The 19,088-nt window shown below is 32.9% G+C and overlaps 1 protein-coding gene across 1 annotated transcript in view; it reads left to right on the plus strand.

Moving 5' to 3' along the window:
* The window catches only part of LOC114327092 (UDP-glucose:glycoprotein glucosyltransferase), a 100,365-nt gene extending 86,067 nt beyond the window's left edge, over positions 1-14,298 (plus strand). The window contains exons 19-23 of the mRNA XM_028275592.1: positions 2,369-2,551; positions 8,009-8,157; positions 8,704-8,947; positions 13,950-14,109; positions 14,169-14,298. Of these exons, the coding sequence (XP_028131393.1) occupies positions 2,369-2,551; positions 8,009-8,157; positions 8,704-8,947; positions 13,950-14,109; positions 14,169-14,197 (765 nt within the window). The 3' untranslated portion in view covers positions 14,198-14,298. The remainder of the gene's footprint in view (positions 1-2,368; positions 2,552-8,008; positions 8,158-8,703; positions 8,948-13,949; positions 14,110-14,168) is intronic.
* The last annotated feature ends 4,790 nt before the right edge of the window (positions 14,299-19,088 follow it).

The raw sequence follows: 19,088 nt of genomic DNA on the forward strand, positions 1-19,088 counted from the left end.
GAACTTTCGCAATTTTTTTTATTACACATAATAATGTTCAGTTTTGTTTAAAAATGAGATTTCCAAAATTTCACGCTTCAAAAACTTATAATAACTTAGAAGTACAAATTTAAAATCTTCTGTAATTTAAAATAGTTCGAAGGACCCGTGACGTCACATAGTTCTACTATATGGTTATGTTTATGGTTATATTGAGGTATATTCTTCTTCTTCTTTAGTTTATTGGCCTCCACCTACTTGGGTATTTGGCCAGCTCATCGTCACGGAATAAGGGAAAAATATTTATATTCTAATGACATTTATCGCATGCTATTGTAATAATACATATATACCAGTATGTTGAGATTGGAGTTTGATACAGTTTTTGAAGGAAGGGAAAGAAGGTTTACTATGGAAAATAAAAGAAAACACTGTAAGTGTTGTTTAGTGCCATTTTGTAAAAGTACAAGTTTTCTATGTATTTAAAATAGTTCAAACGATCAAAAACATTTGTGACGTCACATAACTGTATTTTCTACTGACGTTTATAATGTCTAATTTAAAATTATATAGAATTTTGTTTGCTTTGTTGGTGCAGAATGTAAACATATGACGTCACGACGCGTTTTGGCTAGTTGCTTTAATTTGAATTTAGAATCGTCTTTAGGGACCAAACGGAACACAGAAACAACTTTTTTAACTTTGATACATGTTTTAAATTATTCTCTGTTGTGATTTATAACATTTTTTTTTAATTTAAAATTGTATGCAAGTTCCCTATTCGCGATGACCGCTTCATTGTCAGCATCATGTTGAGAAATCGCTTTTGCACTGCTCTTGAAGCCCGTACGCGTCTTTTTGAGGTGAGAAATGTTGGTGTGAGTGAACGTACCATTGGAAGAAGACTGACTAAAAGAAATTTTACTGCTTTCCGTCCAGCTCGCGCCTCAAGCTGGACGGAGTGCTCAAAAATACGTGGAAGAAGTTCTCCAAGACCATGTCCCACCATGTCATGCCTTTCGCACCGTTCATTGGTGAAAACTTTGGATTAATGCATGATAATTCCGTTGCCATATCGCAAGATTCACCCGTGAGTACCTTAATAATCCCGATCTTAACCCAATTGAACACATTTGGGACAACCTCAAAAAACGGGTAATACTTCTTCTACAGTGGAACCACATCATTGTCTAATATTACACAACCATGAAAGTTTCTTTCGACCAATCCATCTCTTTCCCTCCACTTGTCCTTGTATTATGTATAAGGGAAAGAAGGTGGTATTTAGGTCCTCTAATTATATGGCCGAAGTATTCTGTTTTTCTCCTCTTTATGATGTTTATGAGCACACGTTGTGAATTCATCCTTTGGAGAACCTCTTCATTGGAAGTGGAACATGTGGTTCAAGATTCATAATTTCTGCAAATTAAAAGAAATACTTGGTGGCCTGTTAATTTTGCCGGTGAGTGTAGTATGTACTATTTTACCTAACCAACATGTTATTATCTCACACTTTAATCTGCTAAATACCTCTATGTTTAGTTGTCATATTCGGAGACTTGGTTTGACATTCTTTTCTTATACTTTCACTGAGAAAACAGACTACATATATGCCTAACTTTGGCACAGAACCATAAAAACTGGAGTTCACTCCATAACTGATAACGTAGCTCTCTTCCAGATCTGGCTTGACTGCCTCCTTCTCTCGTCTTAATTCAAGACAAGACTCCAGTCTCAAACACAGAAACTGTCCTCCCATTTGACGATCATCGGATCTTTATCCAATCGAAAGAAATCAAATATTTCTTCTACCAATAAAATAACCAGGGTATTTTCCAAAGTCACACCCTACCAGAAATCATAAGTCTCCTTGGACCAATCAAAAAATATAGCAACATCAGCTATGGCTTTCGTGATTCTCACAAGACTGCAGTCGTAAACATAATTGCAGTTGTGACAATTTGATCTTATTGAGAACTAATATCAATAAAATTCAGTCTCATCGTCGCCTAAAAACATTAAATCTTTTTGATAATTTGCCACGACAAGCACACTCTTCACTCAGTCAAAATATAGAACAACACATCTCGTGGGAAACTAAAAAAGCCTTGCGCAATACACATACGTCTATTTTATTCATGACTACAGGGTCGGAACTGATATATTTGTACTGACAATAAAAACATAGTTATTGCGTTTTCTTTGGGACCGTTACACATTCGAATGTGCTTTTTAAGCTGTATGCGTATCTAACAGCTCTACAGAATTCTTGAACGTAACATTTGCAAAACGTCTAATCTGTAATTTGCGATAATATGAAGACTACTGTAGATGAAAACGCAGAATATACAATACATCTGACCGAACTAATTACAAATAATATTTGTAGGATTTCCTTCCATACATGGCGAAAGAATATGGCTTCGAATATGAATTAGTACAATACAAATGGCCTAGATGGTTACATCAACAAACTGAAAAACAGAGAATTATTTGGGGTTACAAAATATTGTTCCTGGATGTATTGTTCCCTCTAGACGTAAAGAAAATTATTTTTGTCGATGCAGATCAGGTAAATATACTTTGGTTTAAACTTTTTTTTATTGTTGACTTAACCCTAGAACCACAAGGTGAAATTAGTGGAACGATTTTCGCAAGGTGGCGTCACCGGCGATACGAAAATATTTTTATTTATTACAAATTATTTAAGATTTTTAACACAAAATTTACTAAATGATTTGATTTCTAATCATCTATTGTTACATAACAATAAGCAAAACTAATATAAAGAGTGAGTCAAAATAGAAAAGCACTTATATTTGACATATACTTTTTAGGATGGCAAAAGTAATTAAGGTGATGGGCGCAAAATTTTTCACTAATGCTATTCAAATGCAGTCATTTTTTTCGAAACCTGAGAAAACTAATAAGTATTTTTGAAAAATTTAAACGCAGAATGAAAGATTACATTATTACCGAGGACCGAAAGTGCCTGATAACTTATATAATGTGTATTTTAATAAGTTACAGGGCTGAAAAAGTAGAGAAAATTTAGTGTGATTTTTAATTTCAAATATCTCATTCAAAAGAAACTTTTTGTTTATTCTAAGGGACTTTCTGCACTCGGTAATAATGTAATCTTTTATTATGCGTTTAAATTTTTAAAAAATATCTATTAGTTTTTCCAGGATTCGAAAAAAATGGAGACCATGTCCGTGGTGGTATTTTCCAAATTGAACATTCGCTATCTTTGTCATACAACGCACTCAGTCGAACATATTGTGTTGACAAGACAGTGACAATTTTAAATATTTGACACGGCTTCAGGAATATTTTGAGTTGTTTATTAGATAATATTGATAGTATACTTGATAAATAATTGATTTAAGACGAGAAATTAATAAAAAGTTATTTATTGTTTATTACTTATGGAAGATCCAAGCAGAGAATACACAAAGATATATTCTGTGATTCAAGTATTTTGTTGTTAAAGATGTTCAAAATTTGTGTAAGCGTTGCATAATAACAATATATTATCAGTAGTAATTGCACAAGAGCTCTAAAATTCTATATTAATTTTAGAGATCGAGTGCAATTTGTTGCGATTATTTCATGAATAAAACTGTTCAAAACTAAAATTTATTGTAATTAATTTAGGTAAGTACAAATTAGTACAATTAAACAAACAGTTGTTATAAATATTAATTTGACGGTTGAAAGTCATCACTTTAATAATTTTTAAAACATTAATTGTCATTAATGTCACTGAATGTATTTTTTGGTAGCAACGAAGGGCATCTGACGTAATATACTTGACGACGGAAAATTATCAAAAATTATCGATTTCATTTAGATTTTTGTAGCTTTCTATTAGTCAGAATCTCCTATTAATGAAATAATCAAAAAAATCACTTGATCAATTTTCCTCTTTTCCCGATTAAGTATTAGTTTTTATTGTATAGTATAAATTATTGTAATCACTGAATACATAGTTAGTGAAAAACTAATCCTATAATTTAAGCGATTACACAAGTAACGGTTATCCAAGAACATTCAAAAACTGAACGAAAATCTCTATAATGCTAATGACAATGGCACTGGCAACTACGAATGTTTATGTCTGCAGTTTCTATACCAGTGATTATTTCATTCATAGGAGATTCTGACCAATAGAAAGCTACAGAAATAAAAATTAAAGTGATCATTTTTGATAATATCCCGTCGTCAAGCATTACGTCAGATGCCCTTCGTAACTATGCAAAAAATGAACATTCAGTGAGATTAATGACAATTAATGTTTTACAACTTGTCACAGAGAACACCAAGAAACACGTTTAGCAAATATTCAGGTGAAGATATCAATAATATATTAGTTACAATTATTTAAAAAGACAGTTTTATTCATGAAATAATCTCAGAAAATTACCCTCGATCTCTAAAATTATTATCGACTTGTTGCCCTCGTGCCACTTTAACATAATTTCACTCCCCTTTGGGTCGTGAAATTAAAACTGTCAAAGTGTCACTCGGGAAACAAATCGATAAGTTTAGAGCTCTCGTGCAATTACTACTGATTATTTCATTCATAGGAGATTCTGACCAATAGAAAGCCACAAAAATAAAAATTATAGTGATAATTTTTGATAATATCCCGTCGTCAAGTATACTACGTCAGAAGCCCTTCGTTGCTACGAAAAAATACATTCAGTGACATTATTGACAATTACGGTTTTAGAAGTTATAAAAGTGATGACTTTCAACCGTCAAATATTTATAACAACTGTGTGTTTAACTGTAGTAATTTGTACTTACATAAATTACAATAAAATTTTGGTTTTAAGCAGTTTTATTCATGAAATAATCACAGCAAATTGCACTCGATCTCTAAAATTATTATCGAATTTTTGCCTCGTGCCACTTTGACATAATTTCACTCCCCTTAACTGTCAAAGTGTCACTCGGGAAAAATTCGATAATTTTAGAGCTCTTGTGCAATTACTACTGATTATTTCATTCATAGGAGATTCTGACCAATAGAAAGCTACAGAAATCTAAATTAAACTGATAATTTTTGATAATTTCCCGTCGTCAAGTATAGTACGTCAGATGCCCTTCGTCGCTACGAAAAAATACATTCAGTGACATTAATGACAATTAATGTTTTAAAAATTATAAAAGTGATGACTTTCAACCGTAAAATATTTATGACTGTGTGTTTAATTGTACTAATTTGTACTTACATAAATAAATTACAATAAAATTTTGATTTTGCACAGTTTTATTCATGAAATAATCGCAACAAATTGCACTCGATCTCTAAAATTAATATAGAATTTTTGCCCTCGTGACACTTTGGACATAATTTCACTTGCCTTCGGCTCATGAAATTAAAACTGTCAAAGTGTCACTCGGGAAAAATTCAATAATTTTAGAGCTCTTGTGCAATTACTACTGATAATTTTACTACACGTAATTTGCCGTGCAAAGAAAGAAAAAGTAGGGATAGCTCCGTAAAATATTTGCGCCTACACTCTTAAAAACCAAGTTAAGAGTTGAATAGTTTATCTTTATATTATTTAACCTTCGTCGGGCGGCATAGGTACAATTATTGTAGCTTTTGAGTTTTCAAATTGTGATAACTTTTTTTTTCAAATAGGTAGAGACTTGAACTTTTGTGATATCTCTACATTTATCCAGTAGATTATGTCAGCCAAATATAACAAAAAAATCTTTCTTCAGTTCTCAGAAGGAGGCTTAAATAGTTCCCATAAACAACTGCATAGGTACATTTGTACCTTGTACATTTTTTTAAATAAGTAATTTTAAAAAACAATACATTTTGTATTTAAATGATAGCTTATTTGAATCAAAATACAAAAATGAATGTTATTGTGGATTTTCGCATCACATACCATTTAGACAAATAATGTTCGTCATACACAAGTAGAAAACACATTACACAAGTATTTCTCGTTTTACGCTGTTTTTCCGTCCGTTTCGACAAACATGACAACTTCCGGTTACTGGAGTGGATTCACGAATGCTGTGAGATACTTGAGGAGAAGTATCTACAGCAAATACATACTCTGTTTCGACCAAGGACCATTTTTTTCTACAAAACTACGAAGAAAATGACTCTTCATCATCATCCGGTTTTTACTTTGAGATTGAAATGAAGGCAACCAAATATTTTTAGAATGATCCTTCAAAAATTTCCTGCGTTAGTCTTTTGTTTTTTTGTAATAGATTATGCTGTCGATGTATAATGTAGCATGCTAAGCCAGTGACGTCAATCATATTATAAAAAAAGGTTAAGGTCCAACGCAATGTTCGACATAAAATGCTGGTTGAGTATACGGTTCAAATGCTGGTTCACTCAGCATTTTATCCATGTTATCAATCCCGCTTTGGTGTTATTGTAATAATGAATTATTTCCGGCTTCGCTACTTCACTGTCTTCTACTTTTCCTGTCATATGCACGGACGAGAGTAACACTACTGCTTTGTTCTTCTTTGGCACATACAAGAGCATACAGTAGCATCATGATTGTATGCGAAAGTGGAAAAACCAGCTCTTTCCTTGTTTGCTTGCATATTGGTTGGTAGAAATCTCTTTTTTTTTAACTGTGCCTACTAGCCCTACTAACGTCATGTGCCGTGAATTCAACAATTTAGCGAATTCAAAACTGGTAAAAAAGTTATTTGTGGTAACATTCTGCCCATAATCTTTATAAGACGTGACAAGATCCAAAACTGTGTGTTCACCAACGTTAACTTGTCGGGAACCATTTGCTGTTTTTCCAATATAAAGATGATCTTGTACGAGATAAGCATTTGATGCATCACAAGCCAAAAATACTTTGATCCCGTATTTAGCGAGTTTGGAAGGTATAAGGTGTAAAATTTGTACGGCCTCTAAATGGAAACAATTGTTAGTCGGTGGTTATGCATTAGGATGGTTTGGAGCCTTGTTGCCAATTTTTATTCAGCATTCATATACCTATTATCTCGTATGAGTGCAGCTATATCGTTTTTTTTTGCGTTCTTCGCGGGTATTTTCGTTGTCAAATCATATAAATCTTAGCATCGTCTTGAAAGGATTACAAGACATAGCTGCGTGTATTAGTGACAGATACTCCATAATCCACACCTCACACAAGTTTTCTTTGTTATTTCTATGTACACCTCGTTTGTCACCATTTCGGTAAACTAGATGTATAATCAGTAATCACTATTATTTATGATAATTTTTAGGTATACACGTATTGACAAACACCAAACAACTAAATGGGGATGAGATAAATGTTTCCAATTGAAATACAATACAATGCTACTCTTCCTAGAATTTGTTTACGACCACTATTTTCAAGATTAGTGTTGTAGTAATTTCAATAATTTACGATAGATAAGAGCGGTCACGTCATAGCGGCTTCTAATCTTTGTTTAGAAATCCGTACAAGAACAAATTACCGAATATTATTATTTATTTATTGCAATATTCAACAATTTTTACCAGTTATGCTAGTAATAAATAATATTATCTTAAAATTAACATATATTTCCCTGTACATTAACGAATTTTTAAGAAAATATACAACAAGTACCATTATTGTACCTATGCCGTCTGTTAACGGTGTAAAATTATGCCGCTCGACAATGGTTAAAATCTTTATGAATACTAAATTGATGTTCTGCACACATATTTTTTGCACAGTAAACACAAATATGGCGGTCTTTTCTATCCCCAGGTGGGGTCAAAAATCAGAAATATGCTGCAAATAGGACTAAATTTGAACTTTTTATTAAAAACACACATCACCAGTTACGAGTTATGTGAAATACTGAAGGTAGATAAGCGGACAACATTTAAGTTCATCAGAACCTGGAACATGTCAAAAAAATTTCTGCGCTGGGGTCATCGGCAATGCCACTTTGTGGTTCTAGGGTTAACATTATTGGCTTATTATCAAGCTATGCAGACTAATTGTTTATTTTATCGATTTATTTTAATTTTTTGTAAATGTTTTAGGTTGTTAGAGCAGACCTTAAAGAACTTCAGGAATTAGATTTAGGTGGAGCGCCATATGGCTACACGCCGTTCTGCGAATCTCGAAAAGAAATGGATGGTTTCAGGTTTTGGAAGCATGGTTATTGGAGAAACCATCTACAGGGTAGAAGGTAATAAAAATGAAACACTGAAATTCCTAATATGGTCCTAAAGCTATTTTCTTGCGGGATTTGAAAGCAATTTACTGTTTTTATTGGGAATAAGCCACAAGTTTACTTTAAAATAAGTTAAGGTTAAAACGAGGGCCGCGGAGAAATTGGAAGGAAGCAGATGTCATGGCTCAAGAACATACACGATTAGACAGCAGTGCCGAACAACTATTTCGATTAGCTGCAGACCGTAAACAACTCGTCAATCTTAATATGGCACCGAAAGAAGAAGAACAACTAAAAAAAGCAAAAATTCCAAGGTAGAAGAATAGGAGAAGGCTTCGTAAAATGAGTTTAAAGAGTTCTTCTTCGTAAAGAAGAGTTTAAAGCAATGAACATCAAGCAAGCTGAGAGTGGAGAATAAAAGAATGTTATTAAAGAGATCAACGCCTACAAAGGATTATGGTGCTAAGAGGAAAATAAGAGGATGATTTTCTCTTTTAATTTTTTATGTGTAAATCCCATCTGTGTAGTTTTCTTTTTAGTATTAACAAACACACTTTTCAGGTACCATATATCGGCATTATATGTAGTAGATTTAAAGAGGTTCCGTAGAATAGCAGCTGGTGATAGGCTTAGAGGTCAATACCAAGCTCTAAGTCAAGATCCTAACAGTCTTTCAAATTTGGATCAGGATTTGCCCAATAATATGATCCATCAGGTAGCGATTAAATCATTGCCTCAAGAATGGTTGTGGTGTGAAACGTGGTGTGATGATGCATCTAAAGATAAAGCGAAAACCATAGATTTAGTAAGTATAATACACATTTTAGTTCAGTATAATACCTACTAAACGCTTCTAGTTAGAAAAACAAAAATTGGTACAGCTATTTATCTTCCAGAGATATATCGATTCCATCCATTGCGAATTTCGAGTACCAGTCATAGGCTTCCGTTTTGGGTGAGGCAACGGTTATTTTATCGCACAACTTTTTTGTCTTTAACTTTTAAGCATTTTTGATACTGGATTATTAAATTGTAAGGTATTCTAGTAATAAAAGGTACTCTTGCTGTAAGTCGGTAGGACACACCGTTTTCTAAAAAATCGATTTAAAAATTTTTCGTTTCCTAAATTTAAAAAAAAATGAAAAAAGTTTTCAAAAAAAAATGGTGTATTTTACCAACTTAAAGCAAAAGTAACTTTTAGTACTAGAATACCTTAAAATTTAATAATCTAGTGTCAAAAATTCTTCAAAACTAAAGACAAAAAGTTATGTGATAAAATAACCGTTGACCTACCCAAAACTGACACATATGACTTGTGCTAGAAATTCGCAATTAATGAAATTGATTCATCTTTGGCATATAAATAAACGTACCAGTTTTCGTTTCTCTAAATAGTTTTTTTTTGAATTTTTTTTTATATTCAAAGAACGAAAAATATTTAAATCGATTTTTCTAGAAAACGGTATATCCTATCGACTTAAAGTAAGAGTACCTTTTAGTACTATAATTCCTTACATTTTATTAATACAGACTCAAAAATGCTTAAAAATTAAAAACAAAAAAGTTATGCGATAATATCGCTGGTACCTATGATTAATGTGATTCCTAATACATTTCCAGTGAACATAATAACTCTTTGATAAGTGTTGGCGATACAATTCTTTTTTATATGCGTGTCCGCGAGGATTATAACTCCCAAAATATTTTATAACGAAAAGATTTAGTTCATAATAGATGCCGACGAAAACAATTATTTCCCTTTCTGTTTCTGTGTCTGCCGTCGAAAACAATTATTTCTGAGAACTTTTAGTAATTATAATTTTCGTGGACCCATAAACAAAATGATGTTTTTTGCTGATACTCCTCAGAAAATAAATTTTTTCGCTAACACTTTATTAGGGATAATAATTTTCACGAATCATATAATCAAAAATAATATTATTCGCCGGCGTTCATTGAAAGTTCTACTCTTACCGGCATTTCTCGGAGTTATACTTTTCGTAGGCGGCGGCGCTATAACTGTTGCCCTACCCAAATCGGTCACCTATGACCGGTACTAGAAATTTGCAATTGATGGAATCGATTTATCTCTGGAAGATAAATAATATGTGTACCAATTTTCGTTTTTCTAAATAGAAGCGTTTTGGAGATATTTAAGAAAAACTAATTACCAGACCCATCTTTAAAGAGCTCTAGCTCCTTTAGGAAGCATTTCCGGACTAGATGAATTGGGTTAAATTCTCTTAAAATTATCTGAGCAATGTCCTGTCTTCGTTTGTCGGGAGAGTTTCTGGAATATACTTTTAGCCTTTGGTGTATACTCCACCAACTTTTTTGGAATGTATTTGGCCGTGCTGTCTTGCCGATTTTGTTTCTTTTACTAATATTGTAAAAAATTTATTTTTGGTGTCATTTACATATCTTTCTTTATATTTTTGTCACACTGGTTGATCTTCAGTTAGTTTTTATTTTCTTGCTTTCGTTTTTTGTCTCATTATAATTTACCCTATTATAGATTTTAGAACTACTGTTGGTTGATACCGAGTCTACTTTATGTATGGTTCTTGCGGACAAAAAAAGTTGTTCAAAATCTTTGAATCATATTTATTGGTGACAGATGTTTATGAATATTTCTCCGTTATTCTCTACTATTACCTCTTCATGTATTCCTAATAATATGCTGCGCAGTTTTTCTTTAGTCTAGTGTTAAAGTCGCCTCCAAATATTGTTTCATTGATGTTCCTTGGTGGGATCATTTAGAACTTTCGTGAAACCTCCTTCAAAAGCTCCTGTCTCTTGAAGCGAGTAATTGTCATTAACAGCACTCTCCTTAAGGTTCCATCTTTTGTCGGCGGCTGGGTATCAACATGACAATTCGTATTTTACTTACAGCAGGTCTAAATAGTTGGTTAGAGCTCAGACTAAACCGTTCCCTTAGATTTAGTAACCAGGAGATTCGTCTTCTTAAACAGCTAATATGCGCTCAAAATCCATGTTTCCATTCCTCTTAATAGAATGATCATTTTGGTAAAACTTCGATGTAAAGTTCCCAAAAGTTCACACATATTTCTTATTTCTTATGTATGAATATTGCTATATGGTGCTTCTCAGAGGCTTTTTTCAGTGGGACACAAGTGACAGAAAAAAGTTACGTCCATGATACATATTTATGTACACATTTATAACATTTATTGCAGTTGTTAATAGATGGCTCTGTAATCGGAAAAGGAATGATTTAGGTATTTACCCATTATTTACCTATTACATATCTATACGACTATTCGCGGTGTGCAAGTACTTGGAAAGGGAAACGAGAAACGACCGTGCGCGAGTCGCGGAGAAATATTGCAACTATCTTAAATAATTCATATTGTCAATTGAAATTGTCAAATTGACGTATATTTCATACCTTCTGTCATTGACGCAGAAAAATTATATATTGCTCCACAATATTGATATGATATGCAATTATTATATAAAGGTAAATTTAATTAATTGTATTTTGCTTGCAGTACTGCATTTTAATAACTGATTTTATTTACTACATACAATTGTTTACGTTTGCTAAACATAACCTGCATCTTATTTTTTCTTCTTATTATTTTTTTGGACTATGGTCTTGACAATTATCCAGCAACCAGGACTAATATAATTGGCCAATATAATTAAAAGTGCGAATAAAAGTACAGAGCGTAGAAATAGAGGTCGCTTTGCCGAACTTGCACGGTCCCAATAATTTAAAGTTCTTCTCAGTCTTTGAGTGTCATTATTGACGTAATATATGATTTTAAAAATGTAGAGAATCATAGCATGACCTTTTAGTTAAATCTGACAGTTGTCAGAATCGTAATCGTAATTTGGTACAAAAACAAATCAATTGTGTTTATTTCGTTTATAAAAAGGTACGTTCTTTGATTTGTATAGTCTTATAAATGGTACAGATTATAGTCGTATAGATAATACATAAAACATTTTTTGTTCGATTATAGCGCCATCTATCAACAACTAGAATAAATGTTATAAACTTTAATCACGGACGTACCTTTTTTCTGTCACTTCCAACTTAATGCATTAGAAAGAAATCGAAAAACTGTGACGCACTGAAAGATGCCTCTGAGAAAGAGTATAACTGCGTATTATCGTTGTATTCTGCCTACTCCTGAGATACAGGGTGTTTCAAAAAGGGTAACACCGTCTCTAGGATTGGTAAATCACTGAAAAATAATTGGTTTGCTTAGTACAAAATTTTTGTAACGCCATCCATTTCCAAGATACAAGATGTTGAAGAAAAAAAATTGTATAGGTACATGTAATTTTTTACGATTTGGTCGAAGCTACTGGCAACATTGTAATGAAATTTGGTGGGTTTTAAGAGGTAGTTATTATGTATTTTTTTGACATACAATTAAGAATTTTATATTCATTATTGTCGCGCATACGGGTAATAGTCTGAATTTTTTAAAGAAAAAAAAACGGTACGCCAATGAAATATTTTAAGTTAAAAATAATTTTTTAATTCCTCATTCGACTTCTGAAAAACATATATCTTCTTTTCTTCCTTTTATGTCATACGACGAGCCGTTTTTATACAAAAAGGAAAACATCTTAGCCCTTACAAAGGCGCTGCAAAAATTTTTTAACTACACAAACCCCAATTATTTTTCAGTATTTTAACTATCCTATTGACGGCGTTACCTTTTAGAAACACCTTGTATATTCAAATCTTTTACATTTTCACTTCCGTTTTCAATTTTTGTTATTTCCTAAAATATGACTGCCCTTTAGGTAACCATTTATAATGTTTTGAGATCTCTTTTCCTATTTGTGAATACCTCGATTCCTTATAATCATCATTCTCTTTGCCTTATCCCTATGCAGGGTCGGCTTCCCTAATTGCATTTCACCACACAATTCTATCTTGGGTCATATCAATGTCAATCCCCTTTAACCAACATGTCCTGCACCTCATGACTAAGCACCGAGCCCTGGTGCAATCCTACTTTCACATGAAATTTATCAGTCTCTCCCACACTTGTCCTGACACTAGTCGTTACTCCCTCATACATATCTCTCACAATCTTTACATATTCACCAGGGACTCCTTTCTTATTGAGTGCCCACCACAGAATCTCTCGAGGAACTCTATCATATGCTTTCTCAAGATCAATGAATACCATATGAGCATTTGTTTCTTTACTCACGTATTTTTCCATCAACTGTCTTATAATGAAAATTGCATCTGTTGTTGATCTGCCCTGCATAAAGCCAAATTGGTTCTCGGATATTTCGGTCTCTTCACGTATCCGTCTATCAATCACTCTTTCCCATATTTTCATGGTGTGGCTAAGCAGTTTTATAGCCCTGTAGTTTGTACATTGTTGTATATCTCCCTTGTTTTTGTAGACAGGTACCAGTATACTGCTTCTCCATTCGTCTGGCATTTGTGCAACTTCCATAATTCTATTAGATAGACCTGCTAGCTACCTTGTTCCTGTCTCTCCCAATGCTCTCCATACTTCTCCGGGAATATCATCTGGTCCTACCGGTTTTCCTTTCTTTATTTTTTGAAGCGCTTGAGCCACTTCCTCGTTTGTTATTTTGGTGACCATTGCTGCTACTCTCTCCGTTGACTCTACAGGCTGTCTGTCAAATTCTTCATTTAATAAGCTGTCAAAGTAATTTATCCATCTATTTTTAATGTTCTGGATTCCTTATAATGTTTAAGATATGAATCATTGTGTGTTTGATTTTTTTTTTAATCAATATTCTATGTATTTTTTCAATTTCCGATTATCTTTTTTTTTTAGTGTAATAATCCAATGACAAAGGAAGCCAAATTAACAGCTGCAGTAAGAATCCTTCCAGAATGGAAAGGATACGATGACGAAATCAGAAATTTACAAAAGAAAATAGACTCAGGGTTATTGGATGCAGATCCAGCCGAAAATAGTGATGTTAGTGAAAAAGGTATTATAAAAAAATCGTTATTAATCATCTTTATTAATATTTTTTATTTTTAATTACAGAAAGGACTGATACTCATCAAGAATTATGATAAATAGAATAAATTATGTACATATTTTTTAAATTGATTTGTAAGTGATATTTACATTTCTTAAGTTGTATATGATTTAAGTTAATAAATAATTAAGTCTATGAATTATTTTATTGCTTTACATATCATCTTTCTTTTTCAGAATAATTTGTCGCATAACTTGTTTTAATATTATTTTGAAACTATTTTCCCGTGGAATTTTTATATTCACTACTTTAATTTTTGGGAATAAACCACAATTATGAATTCTCCCCCAAACTTAAATTCATAGTACCTATGATAATGGGGTGGACTCGAAATATCAATTATAGAATATTTTTAAACATAATTGTTGTTTATGTTCATGTTTTTAAGTTTAAAATGTACATGGCTCCTTGCAATTTATACCTTTAGACATGGCGAAAACGGCGGGTCCGTTGGGAAAAATATTCCCATGAGATTTTTTTGCATAATCACATTCGTGAGACATCCCAGAATAAGATTCAAGAAGTCGCCCACGTGAAAAGTGGTTTAATTTTTTTTAACAATTTTTTTTTAATAAAATTGCAAAAATCAATATTTTTGGCTCGGACAAATTTTTTTGTAGGCTTTTTGGACCATTCTGGACAAAAAAGGTCCCTTATAATTTTTCTCTAAAGTTGATCTTTTTCGAGTAATAAGCAATTTAAAATTTCAATAACGCGAAAATGACCCTCTTTAAGACTTAATAACTCTGTTAAAAAGTATTATTATGAAAGTTGATTAAATAAAAATTTAAAGCCTGAAGAAATCTGTGTTATAAATTTATTACTAAGATTTTATTTTTAATTAATAACAATGGGCAGTTAGATCGTATGGACGCGGCTGTAAATGTGAGTGCAAGTAAGATGCACAATTGGACTGCCGGCATGGCATCTCTCTTGCACTCAGCATTTACGGCCGCTTAACACGTGCAGGGCGCTCATTATTATTACTTAAAAATAATATCTTAGTAATAAAATAATGACAAAAATTTCTTCAGGATCTTGTAAGGGAAGAATTAAACTTTGATTTAGTCACTTTCTGACTCTGAGCAAGATTAGAATTTAATCTTGTAACATCGACTGGTAGTCACCATATTTTCATAAAATTTAACATGGAAACCATATATTATGAAGTTACCACTTTAAATAGTGTGCTAGTTACAATTACTTAGCAGAATGCACTGAAGATGTTCTGAATTAGAACGAAAACGTTTTGCACGACATTTTATGAAGTTTTTTAATAAACAATTTTATACCAGTATACAACTTGAAGTTTTTACTTCTGTATGAGTTTTTTAAATAAAATTATCTCAAACTGACGTTATAACAATAAGACAAAAATCATACAATAAATAAAGTGAAAATTTTAATTGTGACATATGGCAAAACTAAAAGGACGCACAAAGAAATGCTTTATTGAAAAATATATAATTTTTAAATGAATCTATTTATCAATATTAATAAAAAATGAATGTGTGTGTACTGTGTACGCACGTAAGAAGTTATACTTCTATTATATGATTTCTTAAAAATAAATATACTTTAAACAGTTTGTTTTAATTTTTTTTAAACACCAAACTAATTTTGTGCTTACCGCTTTCAAAAAAATAAAAAAAAAGTATAGGATTGCTCCGGATTCGAACTCAAGACCTCTCGATCTCTGGCCGAATGCTATACCAAATACGCTACGAGGACTGTGTCTGTATCGGTTCGGACTCGGACGTACCTAATGACAATTCACGGTAACAAACAGACAAGGTGAAGTATAATAAATATACAATAAAATGTTTTAATAATACTCATCTTACTCCTGAGGAAGACAAATCCAAAGACACAAAAGTTATAATAAATATATTTACTAAAAACACTAATATATTCTTTTCACACCTTTTCTTGCACTGATATATTTATACATAACTTGAAAGATAACAACTAAACGCCATACTGTCTGTGTGCGCATGCGCGCAGTATTATGAAATTTTACTCTCAATCGCGCCTAAAGAAGTATAACGTAAAAAAAATTACAGAATGGACCAAGCTTGCATACAGCTGTATTTCCCACAGAATGAATTAAATCTAGATGAAAGAATCTATAACTTTGTTTTCCCTGGTATAATATTTACGAATACGGTCTGTTTCATAAATCTGAATTGTGTACAATAATCTGAGATGATTTTTCTTCTCATCATTATCATCAGTGGCATCATAGCTCTTTATGAGCCAAAGCCTTCTTCAGAACAGTCCTCCGTTGACTCCTGGCTCTGGTAACTCTTCTCCATGCTCTCTTCAATAAATTTTAAATCATCCTTGCGCCTTTCACTTCCAACCACTTAACTATTAAATTACCTAAACATGTTGCTCCCACTGGAAAAAGAAGTGGCAAAAAATGTAGCTACAGAACAAGGGAACACTGTGAAAACTGCATGTTCTATGATTGTAACAATACACTAAGTATGTGCCACCATTATTTATTTTCCCTCGCAAAAGACTAAATCCTCTTTTGATAAAGGACGCTCCAACTGATTCTACTTTGGCTCTAATCTTTTCTGGATACATGAATTCAGTTAAGCTTCTTGTACTTTCGCAAGTATACAAATCATAGCGCTTAAATCCCTGTTCTATTAATTTTGAATAACCACACATACAAAGATTCAATGAAAACCATGTCAACGCAAATGGAGAACTCATGGCTAATCTCTGTGCTTTTAACGAACTGAGAATCAATAATACATTTTTCCACCATGAGCTTCAGTATAAATATACGTTTGAACACTCCAGGGGGCACAAATCTATGATTGAATTTATAGTCACTAATAGAAAAATCCACCCAAAGCAGATTCTAGATATTCGAACTTTAAACTCGGCAGACGCAGGGAGTGAACACAAACTAGTCCTAGCAAAAATAAGAATGAAAATAACACCAAAACATTTTATACAGGAAATCACCGAGGAAAAATTCAATATAGAATCATTGTAAAACGATTCTACAAGAGAAATGTACCAAAGGAGGCTAGCACATAAGATACAGCTGAAACAAATAGACGACATCGAGGATATAAACGCGAGCTGGGAGAAAATTAAAAACAACATTGAAGAGGCAGCAACAGAAGCTCTAGGAAAACGCAAAGGCATACTGAACAAAAGAGACAACAACAATACACCATGGTTCAGAAAAGAAATAAAAGAGAAATGTAAAGAGAGGCGAGAGGCCTACATGAAGTATAAACGAATCCAGAGACACCTATAGAAGAATACGAAATGAAACAAAGCAATTGGTAAGAAGAACAAAAAATGAACACTGGGAACAGTTTACAAAAAGGATGGAAAGAGACTTCTACGGAACACAAAAAAAATATGGGGATTCATAAAAAACCAACGGAAAAAATGGCAGAATTGAAGGAATACAATAACATACCAGCAAAAGAATGGGAAAGATACTGACGGAACTGTCTAAAGGAAAGGAAAATAATAATCAAAACAATAACCTACCTGAAATCAGTTTTCAGGAAGTAGAGATAGCCATAAATTCACTCAAAACAGAAAGTCACCAGGACCAGACATAACCAACGAGCTTCTAAAATACGGAGGAGAAAGTATAACCCTAGAGATGACAAAACTTGTACAAAAACTAATATTGCACTGCAAGATACCAGACACATGGAGAAACAGCATAATGATACCAATGTTCAAGAAAGGAGACAAAGAAAACCCCAACAATTATAGAGGTATAAATCTACTGAACACCGCACTTAAGCTAACCACAAAAGTCCTAACCAACAAAATCAATAAACTGACAACTTTATCAGATGAACAAAGGATTCAGATCCGGAAGATTCTGCGTAGACGCCGTATTTGTACTGAGACAAATCACAGAAAAGGCCATTGAGTACAATAAACCAACATATCTATGTTTTTAGACCTGACAAAGGCTTTCGATCGCATCCAAGTCGAAGACGTCTTACATTTACTGTATAGAAGAAACATACCAATCAATATTATACAAACCATCGAAAACATCTATTTTCATAATCGAATTCAGGCAAAAAATGGAAAACTAACGCAGTTTATACCAGTACAAAGCGGAGTAGACAAGGTGACTCATTAAGCCCACTGCTCTTCAATATAATAATGGACGAAATAATAGAAGCAGTACGTAAGGGTCATGGTTACAGAATGGGGAACAAAGAAATCCAAATATTATATTATGCAGACGACGGACGCCGCAATAATCGCCGAGACAGAAGACGATCTCCAAAGATTAACACACATCTTCAATACAACAGCCAAGAAATACAATATGATAATATCAGCAGAAAAATTACCCACTACGATGTAAAATCGAAATTGATGGGAAAATAATAAATCAGGAAGCAAGGTTTAGATATCTGGGAATAGATATAACCAGTTACGGAGATGTTGAAGAGGAAGTACGACAACAAAGGTTAAAAGCAAGGAAAGCGGCGGGACACCTTAATGACACAATCTGGAAGAACAAACACCTAAAAAAAGACACAAAAGCAAGAATCTATAAAGCAGCAATTATACCTATATTGACATACACGGTGGAGACAAGACCTGACACATCTAAAACGAGACGACTACTAGAAACAACAGAGATGAAAATACTCCGACGAATATCGGGGAAAAGTCTGTTGGATAGGAAGAGAAGCGAAAACATAAGAAGATCGTGCAATGTAGAAGACATAAATGGATGGTGAAATCATTTTTTTGGTAAAATTGTGGCTTATTTCCCATTAAAAGTAATTGATTATAAATGGATGGGTGACAAAACGGAAACAGGAGTGGAACGAACACATTAGTAGAATGGCAGAGGATAGGATAGGATAGAATCAAAATGGATTTTTCGCATTTTTGCATAAAATTTGATT

The sequence above is a fragment of the Diabrotica virgifera genome, chromosome 4, assembly GCF_917563875.1.
Source record: "Diabrotica virgifera virgifera chromosome 4, PGI_DIABVI_V3a".
Taxonomy (NCBI): domain Eukaryota; kingdom Metazoa; phylum Arthropoda; class Insecta; order Coleoptera; family Chrysomelidae; genus Diabrotica; species Diabrotica virgifera.